The sequence below is a fragment of the Callithrix jacchus genome, chromosome 13 (assembly GCF_049354715.1).
Source record: "Callithrix jacchus isolate 240 chromosome 13, calJac240_pri, whole genome shotgun sequence".
Taxonomy (NCBI): domain Eukaryota; kingdom Metazoa; phylum Chordata; class Mammalia; order Primates; family Cebidae; genus Callithrix; species Callithrix jacchus.
In genome coordinates, this window is record NC_133514.1 from 51736413 (window position 1) to 51761125 (window position 24713).

At 43.5% G+C, this 24713-nt stretch overlaps 1 protein-coding gene across 6 annotated transcripts in view; it reads left to right on the forward strand.

Annotated features, from left to right (window-relative positions):
- Window positions 1-6150: 6150 nt before the first annotated feature.
- Window positions 6151-24713, forward strand: part of PIEZO2 (piezo type mechanosensitive ion channel component 2) — a 493339-nt gene continuing 474776 nt past the window's right edge. For all 6 annotated transcript variants that reach the window (XM_003734614.7, XM_054243960.2, XM_054243956.2 and 3 more), the window contains exon 1: window positions 6151-7183. In XM_003734614.7, coding sequence (XP_003734662.3) covers window positions 7120-7183 — 64 coding nt within the window. In that variant the 5' untranslated portion in view covers window positions 6151-7119. The remainder of the gene's footprint in view (window positions 7184-24713) is intronic.

Sequence of the window (24713 nt, forward strand, 5' to 3'; positions counted from 1 at the left end):
AGCAAGACGTTGCCAGAGCTGAAATGACCAAAGTCTCTCGACTTCCTGCCAGTGCACTTTGGGTCTCCCATCTGGGAAGCGAACAGCAGCATGAAGACAAGACACTACGGACGGTGAACTCCAGGTTTCCTGCGCGACGGTCCTTATTCCTGTGATCTGTGTTCTGCCTGTGTCTGTTATTTTGCTTGTATTAAATGTTTACTACTGTTCCATTTGAATGGAAAATAGAGCCTATAAATTGGAAACCATATGACCTGGCAAACTGTTTAAGCTGTGTGGGATGCCTAGTTGACGGAATATGGAAATTTACTGTGAACTGCTCTTAAATCCTTTAACACATAGTACTCCCTGCCACTTCTGGGATGTCGTCTGTTCTTTCTGCCTGGGAACATTATTTCTTCTCTTCTCACCTAGGTAACTCCTTTATTCATTTAAGAAATATGTGGTCTGTACTATGGGCCCCATGCTGTTTTAGGTCCTGGGGATATAGCCATGAACAACAAAGTCCCTCCCTCTTGGAGCTTCCATTCTGGTGAATCCACACTCACCCTTCCAAATGTGACACACCGCATTCTCAAGGGTTCTGTCCCCCTGTGCCTCCCCGAGAGGGCCTTGGCTTCTCCATTTGTACTCTCCCATAAGGCCCAATACTTCTTCATAGTTCCTTGCACACATGTGCTATTTTCTTCATTATTTATATTTGGTTAATGTCTGTCTTTCCTTGCTGGATGGTCACTTTATGAACACAGTGGTTGTGCTGGTTCTGCGCACTCTATTTCTGAGCCCATCAGCCTGCAATATGGGCTATAATCAGTTTGTTTGTTGATTGTGGCTAATTGCATGCTTTCTGCTAAAAGTACTTCTATATTTTCAATATACTTCTAGCCAAAAGGTGGCACTGCAGGAGAATAAGTGAACAAAGCTTCAACCTAGTTAACTCCAGTCATTGGATGGGATCCACTAGTCCTAGTTATAGTCTAATGTTAAGACTAGAAATAGCTTATTTCAAAACCTGTACACACTCATATCCATAAACATATTTGAAATCTCAATTAAACCAATGAATGAAAGTCGCCTAAGCTTACCAAGAATATTAACATTGCTATGACCATTGAAGAGAACCCGATGTAGTTAACACAGCTAGAATCCAAATTACTCTGATTCATAAACCAATAAATATCTACTTAGGACATGGACAAATTGAATTTTTTAATTTTGGTGGTTAAAAGTAAAGAAAAAGAACTGGTAATTTTTTTTTTTTTTTTTTTTTTTTTTTGGTTAGTACTTTGCTTTGACTTACTACATATCATGGCAAAATTATCCTCCAAATTCTAGTTCCCTTCCATAAACATTTCTTAGAGTATGATAAGCCTTTCTGAAAAAAATGATATTACAACCAGCAGCCTCTTCAAACACTTCAAGAGAAAATACACAGACAGTAGCTAGACAACCACTAGATAAAAATCTGCTCATGATGTTGGCTGTAAATAATGAATGCTGGTTTCCATGTTTTAGCATCAGCCACCTGGGTGCCTGTGGTGCCCAAGGCAAGTCATCAATTTCAGCAGAGCACCCGCTCCCACAAATTTGGAATCTCTACCTTTATGTGTTTACCTTCAAAAACCAAATGCAAGTTTACATGCTTCTTTTATTTTCATATTAGAGATTTCTTTCTTTCTTTCTTTTCTTTTCCTTTTTTTTCTTTTTTTTTTTGAGATGGAGTCTTGCTCTGTTGCCAGGCTGGATGCAGTGGCATTATCTCAGCTCACTGCAATCTCTGCCTCACGGGTTCAAGCGATTCCCCTGCCTCAGCCTCCCAAGTAGCTGGGACTATTGGTGCACACCACCATGCCAGGCTAAGTTTTTGTATTTTAGTAGAGATGGCGTTTCACCATGTTGGCCAGGATGGTCTCCACCTCCTGACTTTGTGATCCGCCCACCTTGGCCTTCCAAAGTGTTGGGATTACAGGCATGAGCCACTGTGCCCAGCCTCATCTGAGATATTTCTGGTGTGATTATGGGTGAGAGAGAGAGAGAATGTGTGTGTGTGTAATGGAAGTGTCTAAGTAGAATATGATTCACTTGGAAACAATATTTTGCTTTATATCCTCTTTATAGATGAAATTTTATTCATGTCCTCATCCTACAAGCTAGTTGGAAAGATAAGGCCTATATACACATCAGTTAGCTGTTTTTTCAAGGTTCTTGAACAACAGATACAAATCAGCAGTGTGCTTTAGATTCGGCATCCATATTACAATTCACAAACTGCAGTGAAAGCTATGATATTCATTTCAGATAGGCTTAGTAGGAAGATTCCATCAAAGGGTCAGATGTCAGAGACAGTGAATTTCACTGTGCATTGCTCTGATGAAGGATAACTTCTTTAGCAGAAGTATAATCAGACCATGTCTCAAACACATTATTAGAAGTTGTCTAGGTCTCTGAAATTTGGAGACTTCAAAATACTTCTGCTGTAAACATTAAACTGATAGCTTTTAAAAAATGTACAACCTCAGCATATATTAGCAAGAAGAAGAAAGCCATTCAGCTTCCAAGTTTTCTTAAGAATAAGAGCCCAAGTCTCTGCAGCCTCTAACAAAAATAACTTCTAAATAAATACTGTGCCTTATGACACAATGATAATTATAAGTGAGAAGTAAAAATATATATACTTAAAAAATTTTTAATTAACATGTTTTAAGAAAAATACAGGTGACCAATGCTAGATGTCCTCCTTAATTAAGTTAAGGAGGCACCACATTCTCCACAGGCTGGATGGCATCAGTGGATTTTGGCAGATTTCACTGAAGGAAGAAAATACCAGGCTGACAAACTTTATATTCCTTGTGGGAGACATTGTTTTGTAAAGTTCTTGTTTGGGACAATATTCATCTCTGAGATCTTTCAAAGGAAGCTAGCAAAGTACCCCAGAGAATAATTGACATACAGCTAAACATGACACAGAGATACTCACATTATCTGTGTTTCCCTAGTAAGCATGATACCAAAAAAATTAGTGTTTGGGACAAAGATGGAGTTTCTGAATGATTTTGTCAATCAGAACAATATTAAACCAAATTTATAAAAGGTAAAAGCTAAGGCCGGGCTTGGTGGTTCATGCCTGTAATCCCGGAACTTTGGGAGGCTTTCAGGAGTTCGAGGCCAGGTTGGCCTGCCTCTACTATAAATTTAAAAACTAGTCAGGCATGGTGGCGTGCACCTGTAAACACAGCGACTCGTGAGGTTGAGGCAGGAGAATTTCTTGAACCTGGGAGTTGGAGGTTACAGTGAGCCAAATTTGCACCATTGCACTCCAGTCCTGGTGACAAAAAAAAAAAAAAATAGATAAAAGATAAACAGGTGAGATGAAATGCACACAAGGCACAAAGTGATGCATTCTTTATAGAGAAAACCTTGAAAACTTAGGAAAATGATCAGTTCTTAAACATATTGCTGGGAGCATAAACAAATTGCTCTCGTCTCACATCAGGTCACTTTGCTTTAACATAATTGCTTCCTAAACACAGAATTGGTTCTTGTTTTCCAATAACAACAATAATAGGAATAATAGCAGCCAATATTCATTGAATGATTACTGCACCAGGCATTTCTCTAAGAACTCTATAAATTGTCTCTGTGTAGGCTCCCTATTGGGTAGATTTTACTGCTTTCCTTAACTTTCAGATGAAGAAACTAAGGCACTAAAAGTCTCGATAGTGATAAAAAGAAGTCTTTGGCACTGTGGATACAGAGAGGCATAGGGTGTCTGGTGCTTAATTCATTACCAGGGCTAAACTTGTGATTATATATATCAGGTACTCATGAAATACCAAAATAATATGCCTATATGTATTTTACATTTTTTATTTTCTCCACAAAGCATTTTAAAACTCATACACTCTTTTAGATTTTGGACAAGATCAGGCTTAGTTTGGGAGCAAAGTTTGCCAGTCAAGCAGAGCTCCCAAACACAGTGATCAATACCCTCATGGGCTGGTGAGTCCTTAAAAACTAACCTGTCTACACACCAGATACTGCTCCTAAGAGAGTAGGGAAAATTTAGGGTAAAACAGCCCTTGTAAAAGCAATGCTGCTGCTATCAATGTGTATGCTGAAGTCAAGTCCAGTGTGAAAATACATCTTCAGAAAGGTGGATGAGGGTTGGAGATGCTGGTTTGGAAAGCCAAAGGATTGTTTTCTGAATCTGATATGTGAATGAGGACAGCAATCCTCACCCCTGACTGCATATTAAGAATCATCCGAGAGCTTTAAAAGAAATACTGTTGTGGAGGCCCCATCACAGACCAATTAAATCAGGATTTCAGGGAGTGTGGAGACTGAGCATTTTTCAAAAGCTCCCCAGGTGGCTGCAACATGTAGCCAGGATGGAAAACCCTATATCAGATGTAGTCTAGACAGCTGAAACGTCCCCTTGAGTACATACAGTAGAAGTCTCAGAACTGGGATGCAGTTGTTAAAATCTCTAAAGCCTGAACAGCCAAGTTGGTACACACTGTGGCAGAGAAAGCCCGAAGTGTATTTGGTAAGACCACCTACGTGCTGATATCCTTATGCCTCCCAGCTTATGTTATTTTGAAAGATAATTATTGTGGAAAAAGTCTAGACAGTTGTTATTAGGGGAAGCCTGTTAAGAACACAAGAAAATATTCAGAGAAAACAGAATTCATGTGCTGACACAGTATCTTAAAATTCAGGAGTCCTTCCTCACCTATTAGCTCCCAAGAATGTGTTGTACAGGGGGTGAGGTGGGGAGGGCATGGATATGAAGACAGACTTATGAACATCAAAATTAGTGGTAGATTTATACCAGGCCTCTACAAATGGGGTACACAACCCATTTCTTGGTAGCACTCAGTGACTGGCTGCTAGTTTAAGTTCTATCCTCTCCTGTAGGTCTGCTGTTGAGCTCATGACTACACCAGGACTTAGGTGCTATCTAAGCTTCTTAAGGACGGCAGAGCACATGAGTGGTTTAAGTTTCAGGAAGTCTTCACAATATTCCAATTGTCTTGATTCTTCATTCAAAAAGCAATGGTTCATAGTTTCTCTGTAATTCTCAGAGAATTTGTGAAGACACCTGAGCTCAAACCACAAGCTTCCCCTATCTCAAAAAAGGGACGGCCACAAAAGTGCTTCAGATGGCTAAAAAGACAGGGGTTTGCATGGTTTTCATCAGCTCACTGCTCCATCCACTCCAAAGAATGCAACTCAGGAATGCAGGTGTGGAAGGGAAGCCACATCCTTCCCAGTGTGTCCTCCTGATGGAATGCCAGTCCTGATTAGTCATTTCTACAGATGCTAACAGCTTCTTCCTTCAAGTCAGGAAAGATCCCTTCTGTGCTCTAGCAAGTCTCCTCCACTCTTGGATAACAGTCAAAGAAAAGACCCAGGTACACTGCAGTCTCCCAGCTAGAGCCTTTCCCTAGAACTTGCCTAGAAAACAGGCAAAAAGGCGTTGGGGGAAAGGGAGAAAATTCTCAGTGCCAACGCACACTTTCCCCAGAGCCACGACAAGCAAGGAGCAAACCTGAGGTGAAAACAAGAGTTTCCCCAAATGCACAAAGTGGGTGCACATCTGTTGGGAAAGACCCTGGATTTTCCAGAGCCCATTCAGAATGGAGAGTCCTGCTAAGAGAAACATGGGCAGGGTCAATGATCTGGATGAATTCGGCTCTATTCCTCTCAATCAACGCCAGCGCGAAGCTGTGGACCCAGCACAAGCCGGGGGTCGCATAGTGCTGCTCAAGCCTGCGGCCCGTGCCTTTCTCTCGGACCTTAAGCGGTTTCCTGGGTTTGGGCAAGCTCAGGGCCCGGCCGGGTGGACAGGATGCCAGAGTGCACTACCGGAATGACAGGACCGTGCAGAGCCGCCGGGCTGCGGGAGGCAGCGGGCGTGGGTGCCCGCGAAGGGCTAGCCAAGGCGCGCAGCCCACCTGGCAGGCCAGGCCCGGCCTCTCCCTGGTGCAGGAGCCTCGGGTAGGGGTTCGCCCTCACGCCAGTGCCAAGGCGCCCGCTTCCCAGCAGCGCAGGGGCGGGCTCCGCGCGCGCAGGCCCGGGAGCCGCAGTCCCATTGGCCGCGGGACACGCCCGTCCTCGAGTGAGGGCTTCGAAAGTTTCATTGAAGGTGGAGAAGCGCGCGCCGCCGGGAAGCCCCGGCTGCGCCGCGAGAAGTACGCTGCTTGGCGGCGGGCGGGGGTCGCGCTGGGCATCTGGACGGCGCTGGTTTTTCTCTTGAGTTTTACATTGAGGCGGTGGAGGAGGGAGTGGGAGACCCACCCACCCGATATGCGCTCTCATCTCCATTTCTGCCAACGCTCGCGCTGTTCCTTCGAGTGAGGGAGGGACTCACAGCGCAGCCCGCGGACCGGACCCACAAGGCGAGCCCAGTTGAGGCGGGGATGGTTCCGCGCACCTGGAAGCTCCCGCCCGGGTCTCTCCGGCGCGAAGTAGGGGGGCGCAGGGGCTGAGCTGCGCCGCCGCTCGGGGATCCGCGGCGGGCCGCCCAGGGGCTGAAGGGTGAGACTCGGAGCCCGCCAGGCAGCTCCGAGAGCCCGGGCCGAGGCCAGAGCGCTGCAGCCTGCGTGGGCAGCGGGACAGAGGCTGGACAGCGGAGACGCGGTGGCTTCAAAGGGGCTTCTGCGTAGAAAACTCCTGGGCCGCCCCTGAACTACGTTCCCGGGAACCAGGCGGGAGTACAGCAAGCCCTTCTTGCCCCAGTTCCTCGCCGCCTCCCACGACCCTCCCAAAGCGTCCCTTTCTACGGCCCCGGCACCAGCTACCCCCTGAGGAAGCCACCACCGCTGCCGGATCCAGGATCTACACTTCATGGGCCCGCCGCAGGGGGTCGGGCGCCGGGCTAGGTGGCCGCCAAGAGCCTGGTGAGGGGCTACCCAGAGCCTGACGGGCAAGGGGCGGCCGAGAGCCCAGGGAGCGCGCCCTCGAGGCGGAGAGCGCAGCGGCAGGCGCTGAGGAGATGCTCGGGTGGCTGCGAGCTGCCGGCGGCACGAGGCCATAGGCGGGCATGGGCCTGGCGTCCCAGCAGCCCTAGGGACCCTCCAGCCTCGCCCCTCTGCTCCGACTCCCCGGACCGACGCGATGGCCTCGGAAGTGGTGTGCGGGCTCATCTTCAGGCTGCTGCTGCCCATCTGCCTGGCAGTGGGTGAGTTGGTCGGCTCACCGAGGGCACTTGGGGAGGACGCGGGTCAGGGATGAGGGGGCGTTCGAGTGGGGTCTTCCTAACCAAGTGAAGGTGCTCTCGGGTTTGGTTCGGGAGGCCGGCGGCGTCAGACGAGCAGTCCCTGGTGCACAGCCGGGGCCTCTCACTTCCCACTCAGGGGCGCGCGATCAGGGTCTCTCTTAGCCGGGTGCTCCGGATGGGCATGTGCTGGAGACTGTTTTTGTTGAATTTAGTTACAGATGGATTTTCTTTCGTGGAGTACTGACTTGTGCACGAAGGATGGCCATTGATGTGGCTGGAAGGCGGATGCATCCCCATCGTAGATACAATCAGGTTCCTACCTGAGTCCCTGGCCCCAGTGACCCCACAAGCACAGCAGACCATCTCTCCCAAACCCCAAATCCCAGCAACCTTGAAGGAAGAAGTAAAGGATTCCGGTCATTCAGAAAAGAAAAAAAGGGACGAGGTACAGGGAGACAGTGCCTTGAAGTTTGTGACTTATTTTTTAAACCTCCACAAAAGCCCCTACTACAAAAGGTCTGGATGCTAAGGCCCCCGACACCTAGTCCCGCCTCCCAGTGGCCGCCTTCTCCAGATTTTAAAGGGTTAGAAAGCAGGGTTGGAACTCCTTGGGACTGGTCAGGGCTTAAGGAGGACCGCACAGGAGCCTCCTCAACGCTCAGACAAGCATTGCACCGTTTCCACAGGACTGGCCTGGCGCGCAAAGAAACTGGGTGCTGCGTTCTGGGAGTGAGACCGTTTCTGAGTTTCTACTCAAACGGGCAGTGCCTGTGACATTGAATTCCTCTCCAACGAATGCCTGACCCTGGCGCCTTGCTCTCCCTCTCCCCAACAAGCGCTAGGAAGTAGAGCCCTTATCACCAAGTAGTAACCGTATTTACAGAGGGCGTGGCCTTCGCAGAAAAGGCCACCTTTTTGACTCTTGCCGGAGGTTGATGACTCTGCATCTCGCCAGAGGTTGATCACACATGTGTTAAATGTTTTCTTTGTGCGAGTCGAATGGGGGCTCAAGCACGATTGGCGAGTGTCAGGACAGTTACCCGGAGAGTTTTGTAGCACACTTAGTGACTGAAGTGTCTGGGAGGCGTCTTTTCAACAAACCTCAGCGGAAAACCCAGGAAGGAGCTCCGAGTGGAGGGAAGGCGTGGCCAAGCGGGGTCCCCAGGCAGCAGGAGGGACCCGCGCGTGGATGCTGGCATCTACTTTGCAGTTTGAGTTTCCATTTTGCAGGGGTCTAATCTCACTCGCGTAGATGAAGAGCTAAGCTTCCATAAAGCGGATATGCACCTCTCTCCCTGCCAGCTTGAAAAGCGATTTGGGAAGGGATTCTTCAGGTGCCTTACCCACTGAGAGTGTCACTGTTCAGGGATGATCTCTGTATCCTAAGCGCTTGGCACTGTGCCTGACACAGTTACTATTGTGAATTGGAAGCTAGTGGCAGAGTTAACAAGGGGCTTTTAAAGTGAAGCGTGATTTGTGGTCCTCAGTGCAGACCGGGAAGGAGTCCTGGGGAGTGGCACTAGGATAGCATGGGGAGAAATGCCAGATATAGGTGAAGGGGAGGAAGGCAGCAAATCACACTGCCACGTGTGTACCTATGCAACTATCTTGCATGTTCTTCACATGTACCCCAAAACCTAAAATGCAATTAAAAAAATAAAATAAAATAAACAAACAAATAAATAAAAGGCTGCTCTCTTCCCTCTCAGTCCCTCCATCTCCCCTCCTCCTCCCCACTGTTCCTGGAGGATGGATATCCTCTTCCCCATCACCGTCCCCCTCTCCACAGGGCAGCAGCTCACTGTGACTGTTGGAAGAGTTAGGCAGGTGGTTCCCTGCAGCCAGCTCGGTCCACTCTGTGACTTGCACCAGTGGCTGAATAAAATGCCAGCAGCGATTGCCTGCGACCTCACCCTTAGTGTAGGCTCTTGCAGGTTGGGCTCAGCTGCGCTGGCAGGGGCATGGGGTGATAACTCTGCAGTCAGGATGGAGGTGGGGGACTGGGGTCTGCCCTGCCTTTCCCCACTGGGACCCCCGCCCAGCTTCTTCTGTGGTGCCAGCACACTGTTCAGCTCTTGCTGACTGGCTTGTGCCCCAGGGCAGGCTGGGGGCTCTGGATCCCTGAGTCCACTTTTACCCTGGACTTTCCTGGGAGGAGTTGGGCTTCCAGTGGTGCCAAGATCGTAACCTTGGCCAGCCTGCAAACTGCTTCCTCCCCAGGGGACAGCTGAGTCTGCCCAGGAGATTCGGGGGCTGCCTTCCTTGTCCAAATCATTCTTAAGGACTCCCACACCTCTCTGGGTTCAGGGAGACTAACTTGGGTGTGTGAGTGTGTGTATGACTGTGTAAGAGGTTATTTGAAGGTGAATTTCAGTGCATGAGTGTGAATGTGTGTTCTGAGTATATGTGAGTGTGAGTGTGTAGGGGGTTAGAGGGTAGTGATTCCCCTTGCTCAGCCTGGAACCTGTTGCTTCCCCCACCCTAGGAAAAGCATAACTCAGGAGAAAGCAGAGGAGGTGGACTGGCCCCTGGCCAGAAGAGAGTCTGAGCCCTGGGAGGCCTGATCCTAGCAACCCCCTTACATGCTGGCTGCTTAGGAAAGATCACCTGCATTCTGGAAAATTACTGATACCTTCCAATCATGATACTTACTTACAGGGACAAAAGAAGGCTGCGCAGATGCCACCTTATATGAGCATTTGATTCTCTTCTGCAAAAAGTAGAAATTTCCAAGGTTACTAGAGGGTTTTCAGGTCTGTCTACTCCCAAGGTGCCACTAAGTCAAATATTCAGGTTTCCCTTCTGGGCATGGTGAGTGCAAAGGTCTGCTTGTCATTAGAATTGATTTTACGTTTTGTATCTGGAAAAGGCAGCCTTCAAAGCTAAGCCTTTGCAGAAGCTTACAGAAATTTTTCTGCACAGAGATTCCTAGTATTTTTAGTTAATGATAGATGTTAAAAATTAAGTATTGTGTTTAATCTGATGCTTACAGATTTTTTTTCTTTTTTCTTTTTTTTTTCTATGAGAGAAATCTTAAGTGATGAGTGAAATCAGGCTTCTTCGATGCAGGTGTTATGTGATTCTTGAGTGTTAAAAGCAAAACAAAACCATAATAGAATATGTTATTTACCATCCAAAATGAATATCCAGTGATGGGTATGCATATAGTTGTAGCCACCAAAAATTTTAAATGTCTCCCAAATTATCTATGACTAGTTGCTAGCTATGTGATTTTTTTCTTACACACAATATACAAAAGTAAAGACTTTCTGTATTATGCAGTCTTTAAAAATTATAATGATATCTGATAATTGTTGAACATTTCACAAGTATTTTACATTTCTCTTCTTTTAACATGATTCTGCTATACCATCCATCTTTAGGTATATGATTTGTTTCCAGAGTCAAGAATGCATTGGTGTATTTGTTTTTAATTCATGATCTTGACCATTCGTTCCATCTTGCCCAGTGTTGCCTGGAGCTTCCTAATGTCTTGCCCAAAAGAAATGACTTACACGTTTTTGGGGGTAGGAAAGGGGAAGTCTCACTTGGAAGAACAGGAGATTAGAGACCACGGTTTTTGTGTCCTCTGAAACAGGCAACAAGAACTTAGGAAAGAGCAGAGCCGGAAAGGGGACTGTGTCCCACAAAGAAGAATCAACTAATCAGCTAGTGCTCTGAAAAACAATACTCAAATCCAGGAAGAATCTCTAGAACTTCCTTTAAGAATAGTTGTATTGAAGTGTGAGTAAAAATATGGGCTCACTTTTGAAATATATTAGATATGGCTATCTAATCACAATTTGATCTTTATAGCATGATATGTTTTCCCTGTGTAATATATATCATTTTGAAATCACAATTCCACACAGCCCAAGAATTACAAATGAAGCTAATGTTTATGTGATCAGCATTGGCCTCCCCTATCGCAGTGGCTGTAGCTCTCAGTGGTAGGTGGCTGCAGCTGCCAAAGGATTCATGGAAAGCATTTAATAAAATAAGTTGCTTTTCCGTCATGCTTTCTCAGCCTTATATAAGTAGATACTATTTATCAAGTTCAAAAATGAAAAAAGGAATAGTGGAAAGGATCGGAAATTTAGTTTATTTCTAAAATAAAATATTTCATCCACACAGAACGGCATGAGCATGTAGTCGCCTGAGCCACGGGGGCTGGAGCTGTGTGTCCATCCTGATGCGTTGTAAATGTATGTGTTTCTCTACAGGCGATGTGTGTTTGTTCATAGTCAGAGATGAGCAGATGGTTTTGGACTTCACCTTTGAGGGAGGATGGTGTTGTCACTGGGCAGTTTAAGAGTCTCTCATTGACATCACAGTTCTGCCTTTCACTGTGTGATTGTAGAGTTCCTTTTGTTTGTTTCTCTTTTTTGTCTGTAAAATGGAGATATTCATGTCTCCCTCCTTGGGTGGTTGTAAGATTGTGTGCACAGCACATCTTGTATAAAGCCTAACACATGCCAGGTGCTGCGTTACCTTTATGAAGATGAGCAGAGAGCAGGGATGCTCAGGCAATGTTTCAATGTGTCAGTCAAAATTAACAGACTAGGAGGTAAAAGCATGGGCCAGGAGAAGGCTGAGCTGAGGATGGGGGTTCATGGGAAGGCAACTTAGTGCCTTCCTAGAGCCAAATTATGTGAAAGTGTGTGTGTGTGTGTGTGTGTGTGTGTGTGTGTATGTGGAGAACTTTTAATTATCAGGATTTTTCTCACCAGTTTTACTCAATATTCCAAATCTCTGCTGTTGCATTCTTCTGAATAATAGAATTTTAAAACAATATTGAGAACAATTAAATTTTGCTCTAACTAGAACAATACTGGTAATGTTTACTTTTATCTTTCAGGATCATTTTCGTAGTCTTTATTTAATGTGATTTTATTTCTAGCATGTGCTACTAACAGTCAATTGTATGTGAAGTTACATAATAATGATGTGTATAATATTACGCTTTTTTTGCGTAAATATTCAGGAGAACTTAAACAGCATAAGCCCATCTGGATATTGAAGAACAATTGACAAAGAACAATATGATGATACCATGTGTATAATCTACAACATTAGATCTTGTGATTTTTTATTTAAACAGTTGCTTTGAGGACATGGAATCAGTCAAGCAAAATTTTAAAAAATACCATTGAACTGAGACTAAACACAAAAGTATTGGGAAACATTTTGTTTTTTATTCTTGAGACATAGTCTTACTTTGTCGCCCAGGCAGCAGGACAGTGGCATGATCTTGGCTCACTGCAGCCTCCACCTACCTGGTTCAAGCAGTTCTCCTGCCTCAGTCTTCTGAGTAGCTCGGATTACAGGCGTGCACCACCACACTCTGCTAATTTTTTGTATTTTTAGTAGATATGGGGTTTCACCATGTTGGCCAGGCTGGTTTTGAACTCCTGACTTCCAGCAATCCACCCACCTCAGCCTCCCAAAATGCTAAGATTACAGGTGTGATTTTTTTTACATGTTTGGCTATCAGTCAAGGTTTGTCATATTCCTCAGAGCTTCCACTTGACCTTCCAGATCTGTTTAGGATGTGGCAAAATCAAAATGATGAGAAGTACATACTGAACCTCATGAAAAGCCCATCAGATACACAGTTTCTAACAATTTCATAATTTCTGAATGGTCTAGTAATTGTCTAATAGTCAGAGAACATTTAGCTAAATTGTTTTTAAAATTTAAGAGCAACATACAGTTTTGCATTTTTCAATGTATTGGTGGGTTTTTAAAAGAAACTATGTATAACAGTTACCAGCTTATAAAATGTTTTCATGGTGCCTGCAGCATATACATATAATTTTTATTTGCCCTGCTTTATCATGTAGGACTGTGAATTTTTCTGATTATCACTTGCTGTTTTCAAATTTCCCTTTTGTGCTGTACTGTTTGAGCATAATTCTACGTTAAACTAGGATATTGTGGATGGAAATATTTAAACTCTTTTTGTATATGAACCTGAAAATTATAAATATATTTTATTTAAAAAGGGAATGGATTTGGCCTATCTGTGAGGTCAGTTCTGCCAGAAACTACTTAGGCTTTCTGTGGCCATTTCACCAGTCACCTGGAGGGGGATGCTTTTGCTGAGACCTTAACTGCTCTCTTTTAGAGTTATTTTATTCTGCAACCCAAACTCAGGTTATTGTCTCCTCAGTATTGCTGCCACGTCTGAACTCTCCATCCTACTTTAGATTCAACTTGGTCAACACCAAGTACCCTGTCTCCCCCGGGGGCCTTGTCTGGTGTGCTCAAAAAATTCTAGGTCAAGTGAACAAGCCATCCCTCTGCTTCTCAGCCTGCACATTTGTGACAAGACTGTGGGTGTCACTGCTGCCTTGGGTGCAAGTGCTGTCCACATTAAACACCTTTTTCCTGGGTGCTCCTCTAAGTTTTACCCTCATGCTTTCCTCTCAGTCCACATACGTGTTGTGTGGCTCTACATCCTGTGTGTCCCACAGCATGGAGAACCTCAGGCCTCCATTCTGGCCTCTTGGGCTCATTCCATCTTTACCCTGTATGATGCCAGATGTGCCTTCCCCTGCCCTAAGGCCCCCAGAATCTGTTCTTCTGAGAAGGGTACTTAGGGCTTTTCTCAGTGGTCAGTTACATTCCAGCCTTAACCTTGGTCAAATCAGGCAATCCATTGTTACCATTCTCCCATAAATATACCACTTGGTCATTAGCCCAACAAGCTTGTAGTCCTGACTGGTAGCGAGTAGGCTCTTTTCTCCAGTTGATAGAAGGCCCTGTCAGCCAGTTCTAAGAAAAGACAGTTCTGTTCTTCTTGAGTTCTCTTTTCCATATAGGTTTCTCAGCATAATGATGCTTAGATATGACAAACTTAGTCTCACTCCTGTGATAGTCAAGAGGTAGGTCATTGAAGCAGGTATGTTAACTCTGCTCAGTGAAGTTTCCCAGGGCTGCAGCCCATGCTCTTCTATCCCACATGGGTTGTACTCATCTCCATGGTTCAAGACAGCTCGTTATCAAGCAAGTCCACATTAAGCTTTAGACTAGAGGAAGCAGATGCAGAAGGGACAGTCCTTCCCCACCCTCTATGGGTACAGCCAGAAAGCTGCAAGAATCACTTCTGCTCACATCCTGTTAGTCTGAGTTTAGTAATATTCTCCATTTGCCTAACTGCAAAGCAAGCTGGGAAATGTCATTCTTATTTTGGTTGATAATGTGCTCAGCTAAAATGGGAAAAGTGGGTCTGTGCCCATGACAGGGAGTAGATATTAGCATGCAATAACAATATCATCTGTGGCTCCTGTAGGTGAAGGTAACTTAGTGTGCCTTGCAGACACCACTGACATTTTTCTGAGGATCTACCCCAACACCCCTCTTTGCTTCTAGACCTGTAGCTACATTCAAGTCCCTGCTGGCCTCTAAAGATAAGGCATAAAGTATGACCCATGAGATGCACTCTACTCCAACATAGCCTGATTTTCTCAATTTAGACAGAAATCAGAGGAACATGTGTGGAAATGGGTATTGGGGTATGGAATAATGATGCAAAGAACATGAAGTTGGATCGGGTCAGTGTTGTACCTTCAGGAATTAGAAATGGCTCTGAGAGTTTGGTTGGTGGTTGAAACATGCACCAAAATGTGGCCTACACTAAAGAAGTTGAAATGGCAGCTTCCTTGGTATGCTATAGCAGAAGGGATGCAACGGCTTCGGGAGATTAGGATGATACAGTGGATTTATCATAAAAAATCTGCTCATCCACCTTGGGAGGTTGCAGAGGACACGCTTCCACCACAAGTGTGGGAAAAAAATTTGTGAAGGGAGCCTCGGGCATTCATGAACAGTTCTGGGGCTGCTCTTCCCTGCAGGTCAGAGATTGCAGTGGAAGCTGCTGCCACTGACTGGGAGTCCTTAACTGCAGTGGGGATGGTTGGATCCCAGGTGGCAGGGGCCGTGTGATCACAAGACCAGATGGGCACGTTGCCATCGTGGGAGACAGCAGAGTCAAATAAGCAATCTGAACAGTCTGACTTGAGACTGTTTCTGTGGCATTGGGTAGGTGGTCATGGTGTCCCTAGAAGGGAACTCAATGGGAGCCTACTGAATTCTGACTTGATCTGTATAAGCAGAAGAGTTCTAGGTCAAATGAACAGAAGTCTAACTTGAATTACTGAAAGAAAGAGTCATGGTCCCTCAATCAGTACCCAGATTTCAGTCCCAGAACCCCTTAAAGGAAAAGGAGGCCAGTGAACCTACTCCACTGATGATGACATTTTTATTTTACTTCTCTCAACCCATTTCTCTGAGTAAAAGTCTCTTCATTTGAAGTGCAAATATCTGTGGAAAGGTAAAATGGGCTATTTATAATCCATATATTAGGTCAAATAGCTTATTTGCCCCCATAATGTAGTTGAGATGGGATGGACATTTCAAATAAATGGGAAAGAGAGTATTTAAATTGTGGGCACAGGTATAATCTAGATGTCCACACACTTTTTAGGTGGTCATAATATTACTGGACAATTAGAGGCTTATCAAGAAGGCTTCCAACACAAAAAGTAGCACATCTTTCTCAGGGCCAGCTCTACATATCAGAAACAGTACAAAAATTATCTTCCTCCTTCTTTTATTTGCATTATATGGTTTCTGATGTTAAAGGTAAAATGTACCATCTTGATTATGAGCCTCAGCTCTAAAGCCAGATTATTTGAGTACTGATCTTGGCTCTGTAATTCAGCTGTGTGACCTTGTTTAAGTTGTTTAATCTCTATTTTTGAGATATTTCATGTGAAATATGAGTTGATAATAATAGAACATAGCTCAGTGCTTATAAAGTGCTTTGAGCAGTGCCTGACACAGTAAATACTCAATAAATAGTTGCTCTTATGAATAGCGCCAGACTCAGAAATTAGGCATGATTATGAGTAAAACATTGCCTAGGGTGAGTTCCTTCTCATCAAACGCAGCACAGTTTCAGTGGCAAATAGTTTAGAGAACCTGTCAACTTACAAGCAGCTTTGGAACATGACCTGTTGAAAGTTGAGAATGGTCTTGTGTTTGCTCCCTTCTCCCCAGTCAGATACATCAGAAAGCCTCTGTGCTGTTGTTCAGGGTTACCTTAGAAACAATGTGACATCTATTCTCCTTTAATTCTTCTTCCCAGCAGAAGGATTTGTTCCCTCTGCGTTCACTTGCAACTTTGTTCATACTCATTACAGAGTGTTGTATTAATACTTAAGCTAGAGGATCACTCTCTTCCCTTCTATGTGTCTGTAGGTTTAGGGACCTTGTATAGTCCTTGTTGAGATCCCCATCATGGAACTTACTGCTCAACATATAGATAGAAGCCATTTCAAAACATATCTTTGATCTGGACGTGTTGGCTCACGCCTATAATCCCAGCACTTTGGGAGGCTGAGGTGGACGGATCACCTGAGCTCAGAGTTCGAGATCCCGTGCAACATGCTGAAATCCCATCTCTACTACAATACAAAAAATTAGCTGGGTGTAGTGGTGCACGCCTGTAGTCCCAGCTACTCAGGAGGCTGAGGCATGAGAATCATTTGAGCCCCAGAGGTGGAGGTTGCAGTGAGCAGAGATCGCACCACCACACTCCAGTTTGTGTTACAGAGTAAGACTCTATCTCAAAAATCAAATCAAACCCAAACATATCTTTTAGACTGTAGGTTTTTCAGATTGTGAACATTACATCTGATCATTACACTTCAGCTGCCCAGCAAGGGCTGTAATACACAGGAACACTGAAGAAATATTTACCAACTGATTAATTAAAACATTCACTGACTAAATTTTTTTTCTCTTGAACATCTCAGAAGTCTGAAAACAGAGTTAGGTCTAGTTTCCTATAATGATTGGTTTTTAAGTCTTTGAATATAAAATTTATAACAGCTTAATGTATACTCTGTGACTTTCATAAATGTGAATTATATCAGGATGACAATTAACACCTTTTACATGCTTTGCAGTGAACAGAAAAGGAAAAACCCATTTGACAATGGTAAAGCTTGACTGGAGTCACATCCTTGAAATGCATATTATTTTTTAAAATGTTTTTAGCTCTCCTGGAACCACACAGATCGATCTGTTTTCTCTTGTGGTCAGATCCTCTAGGTCAGCAGTATTGGCCACAGGTGCAGAAAAGGAGAAGAGGCAGAGTTGGGGTGTCTCTGCTGCTGCCACATCCTCCCTCCTGCTGCTTTCCCTCGACTGTCCCTGCCAGGCAGCACCAGCTTTGGCATTGCCGCAGGAACACGGACCCCTGCTAGGGAACCTAGGCAGCACTCACATTGGAAAGGGTCCTGGTCTGAGGGTCTAACGAACAAATCTGGATCCTGTTCATAACGAGCTATGCGACTTTGCCAAGTCACAGAAACTCTATTTTTCAATTACATCATCTTCAGAATGAGGTGTTCAAGGCTAAGAAATATTTTCACGATTCTCAGGGTAATATTTCTGCACATGTCTTTTTAAATATTAAAAGGTATGGCCATAAATCACCGTTTTTAAACTACATGCCAGAATTTTTATATCTAAATTGCTCTGGCCTCCTTAATAACCATCATGTGTACATACTCAGGGCTTACTCTCAAAGAAAGTTAGGAACTGCTAAGAACAATAATTTTTTTTACTATGTTTAGAGATGTGGTTCAGGATTTTACAGAACAGTTGGTTATGAAGGAGAGACATTCTAGTTTAGGCTTTGCAGTTTTGATATTTTGATGATCCTCCCTCACTTGCTCCTAATAGAGAATCACGCAGATTGTGCACACCAGTGATGGTAATAGCATGAACAAGATGTGTGAGCATGTTTAGATTCCAACTGGCTTTGTGTATCTGTAGAAATAAAGGAACTTCACCAACCATAACTTATTATTAGACATGCCTTCAAAGAAAACCAAGCTACATTATAGTTATTGATTGAAGCTAAACCATCCTATAGGAACATAGGAGAATATTTGAGTCAGAAAAAGATATTGAGTGAAATACTGAATGTAATCAGTTGCAACATTACAATGACATTGTAGACTTTAGAGATCTCAGGTAGATAATTCTATTATCCATTAATTCTATTATCCATCAAAGGAAAGGGAAGGCTGCACAGACCCCCCAGAGACTCACACTGGGGGCTCCCTACCCAGGTGTTGTTGTCATGGCTCCAGCACTAGCTGTGGGCGTGTAAGCTTCCTGCTCTTCATCACCCCTCCTTCCTCTCATCACTTTCTTTTCCAAACTAAATATTAGAGCTTGGTCATGCCTAGTTATCCCTGACTCCTGTTGGTCTTGGGGCCCAAAATCAGTTTAGCTGGTAAGCAAAGAAGTACTCTTAGCTGGAGCCAGGCTTGCGTTGCAGGCCAGACAAGACTGCTATAGCCCACAACTTCTGGCAACTCAGCCTCAGTCACGAGAGAGGATGAAAGGTCAGATTACAAGGCAATGGGAAGAGGGATCCTCATAAAATGGGTTTTGTTTCTTGTCAGCCAGTGTTTTCTAGAAGCCTCCACCTTCCTAGGATTTTTCATTAACCACCACAAACCTCTTTAGCAATAACTTTCAAAGCACGATCAGTTTCGCTGCAAAGCATCATTGTGGTTGCCATTGCATGGCCTTGGAGCCACACTGCATTTCTGATCCAAGGTGGCACTGCTCGATGCCCCTGCCTCATTCACTGGACTCCACTTATCACGATATTGGGCTATTTTCAAACATTAAAAGCACCATCAAGTGCAACAATTTCTCACCATGCAGGTTATTTTAAAAGATGTGACACAGTCCCTAAAGCATTTCTTAAATTGGGTATCAAAATTTTGAGCAAATATCTTTAGAATAAGGGTGTATCCTCCCAAAGTTACTGCTTAGAGGAAAACAAACCTCAGATATTATCTTATCCTTGTGACACCAGTTGGTTATCTATTCCAATAGATGCATACTCAAATTTGCAAATGGGTCTAATTCCAGGATCTATGTTGAAAATGCAGTGCTAGTCTTCCAAGGAAAGAGCAGTAACTCAGTCAAACAAACTTTTTAAAAAAAATTGTACTTTAGGTTCTGGGCTACATGTGCAGATCATGCAGGATTGTTACATATATGGCAAGGTGGTTTGCTGACGCCATCCTCCTGTCACGTATATCTGGCATTTCTCCCCATGTTATCCCTCCCCAACCTCCCCACCCCCTTCTGTCCCGCCCCTTGCCCCCCAACAGACCCCAGTGTGTGACGTTCCCCTCCCTGTGTCCATGTGTTCTCATTGTTCAACACCCACCTATGAGTGAGAACATGCGTTATTTTTCTGTTCTTGTGTCAGTTTGCTGAGAATGATGGTTTCTAGATTCATCCATGTCCCTACAAAGGACATGAACTCATCGTTTTTTATGGATGCATAGTATTCCATGGTGTATATGTGCCAAATTTTCCTTGTCCAGTCTATCACTGATGGGCATTTGAGTTGGTTCCAAGTCTTTGCTATTGTAAACAGTGCTGCAGTGAACATACCTGTGCATGTGTCTTTATAATAGGATGATTTATAATCCTTTGGATATATACCCAGTAATGGGATTGCTGGATCAAATGGAATTTCTCTTTCTAGGTCCTTGAGGAATCACCACACTGTCTTCCACAATGGTTGAATACTCCCACCAACAGTGTAAAAGTGTTCCTATTTCTCCACATCCTCTCCAGCATCTGTTGTCTCTGGATTTTTTAACAATCACCATTCTACCTGATGTGAGATGGTATCTCAATGTGGTTTTGATTTGCATTTCTCATATGACCAGTGATGATGAGCATTTTTTCATATGTTTGTTGGCCTCATGTATGTCTTCTTTTGAAAAGTGTCTGTTCATATCCTTTGCCCACTTTTGAATGGGTTTGTTTTTTGTTTTTTTCTTCTTGTAAATCTGTTTTAGTTCTTTGTAGATTCTGGATATTAGCCCTATGTCAGATGGGTAGATTGCAAAGTTTTTTCCCATTTTGTTGGTTGCTAGTTCACTCTAATGATTGTTTCTTTTGCTGTACAGAAGCTCTGAAGTTTAATTAGATCCCATTTTCTATTTTGGCTTCTGTTGCCAATGCTTTTGGTGTTTTAGTAATGAGTCCTTACCTATGCATATGTCCTGAATGGTTTTGCCTAGGTTTTCTTCTAGGGTTTCTATGGTGTTGGGTCTTATGTTTAAGTCTTTAATCCATACAAACTCTTTTTAATATACCTTTGCCGGTTGAGTTGGGAGGATTATGAGGTCAGGAAATTGAGACCATGTTGGCCAACATGGTGAAAACCCGTCTCTACTAAAAATATAAAAATTAGATGGCATGGTGCCTTGCACCTATAGTCCCAGCTACTTGGGAGGCTGAAGCAGGAGAATCCCTTGAACTCACGAGGCGGAGGTTGCAGTGAGCTGAGATCACCCCAGTCACGCCATTGTACTCCAGCCTGGGCAACAGAAAGAGACTTCGTCAAGAACAAAAAAAAAAAACAAAAAAAAACCTTTGCAATGTCAGCCACACTACAATGTTTTATAGCTTTGAATATACATATAATGTATTTTCTTTAAAAGAGCAAATTTGAAGTGTAGGTTTAATAGCCCACTAGTGATTTTGTTTTTCCATTGCTATTTAAATCATACTCTGATTTAGCTCCGTTTTTTCTGATCCTCTGCAATGAGATCTTATACATTTCCCACCACTACCGTACAGTCATCCAAGACGTTTATGCACCCAGCCTTTCCTACCTGAAAATAGCCATGGCTTTTGTTTACTTCAAAGTCAAAAAAAATTCACGTCTGATTTTTTCTTGATCAGTGTCTCTTTATCACTTTTGACATTACTGCTTTCTAGGTTTCTTTTTTGGCTCTTGTGCAAAGGGAGTTTGAAAGTTGTTTAAAATCTTATTTTGAAAGTCTCTAAATATTTTTATTTATGCTTTCCTATTTGTGTATTCTTTATCCAATTATTGGCGCTTCATCTCCATCTCTTTCTTAGTAGAAACATAAAAAAATGTTTTTTTTTGTTTTTGCTTACTTAATTTCTTCTTTCCCTTTAACAATTAAAGAACATGGTGGGTGGGGGGGTGTCAATATAGAGGAGTTCAAAGTTTATCCATGGTTTCCATAGTTCACTGCTGATCCCCTTTAGTACGGACTTTTTATTCTATATTCTTCACCAACTCATGCTCTGTTCTTTCTTCACATGGAACACCTTGAATTTTATGATGTAATTCCTGTTGAGAAACATTTTTATTTATTTGTATTTACATAGACTTTAAGTGTCTTCATTCAGTAATTTATGATAGTGAGATATTGAGTTTCTTGATTAGGTCTTTTTGAGAAATGCTGGACTCAAAGTTAAATGTTATACATGGCAAGACTGTTCAGAGTTTAGTGTCTACTACAAATGGTGAATTTTGAAGAGTTTAGTACAAGATGCAACATTTCCCAAACTTATGTGACCACAGAACCCGTATTTCTTCTCCTTGGCACCGATGTTTGGGAGCACACCTTGGAAAATTCTAGACTTTTGAACTAACTGATAAGCAATGAAAGAGTGTATCTTAGGAGGAGGGCCCTTTTAAAAGACCAGAAACCTCACTTTTCAGGTGTGAGCATGAAGCCAACACTGACTGGTGGTCACTGTCACAGCCGTAAGTGGGAAAGACAATCAGCCCTGCCTTTTTCTTATGTGTGCTTGTGGACTTAGGTTTGTACTCTTTATTTTAGAAAAACAAAGTAGCCAAAAAGAGAGAAAACAGTCTTAGAAACTAGCTATTTTAGCAGCTGTAGAATGCTGGAAAATAACCAGGGTACACACATTTCCAGGTCTAGCAGCAGCATAGTGGAAAACCAACAAGGGAGTTAAAGTAAGTCACACAGCATCCTGCATCCCCCACCGCCTCATGACTGGACTGCCACAGTGGCCTCCTGAGGAGCCTCCAGTTTCATATCCCTCTGGAATGTCCCTCCTCTACATGCTGACCACATGGGTCTTTTCAACACTGAAGTCAGATATTATTTCTCTGCCTTAAACCCTCCAGCAGTTTCTTGTTGCACTTAAAAAGCAAACCCTAAATCTGTAACTTGCTCTATAAAACCCCTGGCTCCTGCACCCTCTAACCACATTGGAATTATTTTTATTGCTCAGTGAATTAGGGTTCTCTCAGAGGGACAGAACTGATAGCATCTATATGTATATGTGCATACATATGTGTGCACATATACATATATATTAAGTATATATATAAATATATTTAGGTATTAAATAAACCTCTCTCTCTCTCTCTCTCTCTCTATATATATATATACACATATACATATATATATGTACACACACACACACACATACACATATATATATAAAGAAGAGTTTAATATTTAAATACATATATATAAAGAAGAGTTTAACATTTAAATACATATATGTGTATATATATATATGTGTGTGTGTGTGTGTATAAAAAGGAGTTTATTTAAGTATTAACTTACACAATCACAAGGTCCCACAATAGGCAGTCTGTAAGCTGAGGACCAAGGAAAGCCAGGTCCCAAAATTGAAGAACTTGGAGCCCGAAGTTTGAGGGAAGAAGCATCCAGCATGGGAGAAACATATTGACTGGGAGGCTAGGCCTGTCTCTCCTTTTCACGTTTCTCTGCCTGCTTTATATTCGCTGGCAGCTGATTAGATTGTGCTCACTAGATTAAGGGTGAATCTGCCTTCCCCAGCCCACTGACTCAAAACTTCATCTCTTTTAGCAACACCCTCATAGACACACCCAGGATCAATTCTTTGTATCCTTCAATCCTATCAAGTTGATACTCAGTATTAACCATCACAAGTCCACCCCTTTTCAACTTGAACCCATACATATTTCCTGATATCTTCAAATAAAGACAATAATAAGGTAATAATTACACCTAACATAATACAACTATCCCTCATACAACTGGAAATGCACCAATCCCCAACCCAAATACTATAACATAAAGTTAACAATACTTAAATGCTGATAGAAATCAATAAGTCTTATGATACATTATTAAAATGGAGATAAAATGAAGATATCTTTAGTACAAATGTACATATACACAAACATGTTTTTAGAAAGGAAGAAGGAAATACTCAACAGTTATAGTCCTTGTTTCTGCAGCAGATCACACGGTCATGGCTTGTATTGATGACTACCTTTTGCTACTACCCATTGTTCATTCCCTTTGCCTTTAGCAAGCACTCAACAGGTTGTAGTACTTTTCCTGGTGGAGTGACCCCAACCTTTATTCCTAAAGAGTCTGGGTCATTTGTAGTCCTGCCTGGATTGAGCTGTTGTAGTTTCCCATTGACCTTAATCACGGGGCATGGTAATAATAAGAGATGCCCTAATGAATCTCCTTGTGTTCCATGCATACTGGAGATGACCCAGTGATTCCGGGTCAATCACCCCAGCCAACATTGTAACTCCCTTCTTAGCCTGTTGACTTAAAGGCAGGAGGAGCCAAAGTGTCCAGGTGGCAATCTTAACTTCCAATGTCATGGAATCATTGTTGTGTCTCCTGGTGGCAGCATTCCTCCTTCTGGAACTAAGACTTTAGGCCAGCAGAATGTAATGTCATGGGAACAGGAAGCAGAAATTTTGCTAGTGGATCACTGGGGTGACAGTGAATCACTAGGGGTGACAGTCACTTCTACTTTCACCCCTTGATCCCTGGGCCTGTGAATCCTGGCTATGGGAGAAACAATACTATATACTGGATGTTGATTCAAAACATACATGGCCTTCTGGAGAACTTTGCCCCAGCCCTGCAAAGTATTGTCACCTAGTTGGTGTTGTAATTGTGACTTCAAAAGGCCATTTCACTGTTCTATCAATCCACCTGCTTCAGAATGATGGGAAAACATGGTAAAACCAGCGAATTCTGTGAGCATGAGCCCACTGTGACACTTCTTTGGCCATAAAATAAGTGCCTTGGTCAGATGCAATGCTGTGTGGAATACCATGTTGGTGGATAAGGCATTCTGAGTCCACGGATGGTAGTCTTGGCAGAAGCATTTTGTGTAGGCCAGGCAAACCCACATCCAGAGTAAGTGTCTGTTCCAGTGAGGACAAACCTCTGCCCTTTCTGTGATGGAAGAGGTCCAGTATAATCAACCTGCCACCAGGTAGCTGGCTGATCACCCTGAGGCATGGTGCCATATTGAAGGTTCAGAGACCATATTGAAGGTTCAGAGACCATATTGAAGGTCTCTGCTGCTGGCAAATTGGGCAGTCAGCAGTGGCTGTAGCTAAGTCAGCTTTGGTGAGTGGAAGTTCATGTTGCTGAGCCCATGTGTAACCTCCATCCCTTCCACCATGGCCACTTTGTTCGTGGACCCATTGGGTGATGACAGGGTGGCTGCAAAAGAGGCTGGATGATGTCTACAGAAGAGTTATCATATCCACTTCATTATTAAACTCCTCCTCTGCTGAGGTCACCCACTGCTGAGCATTCACATGGAATACAAA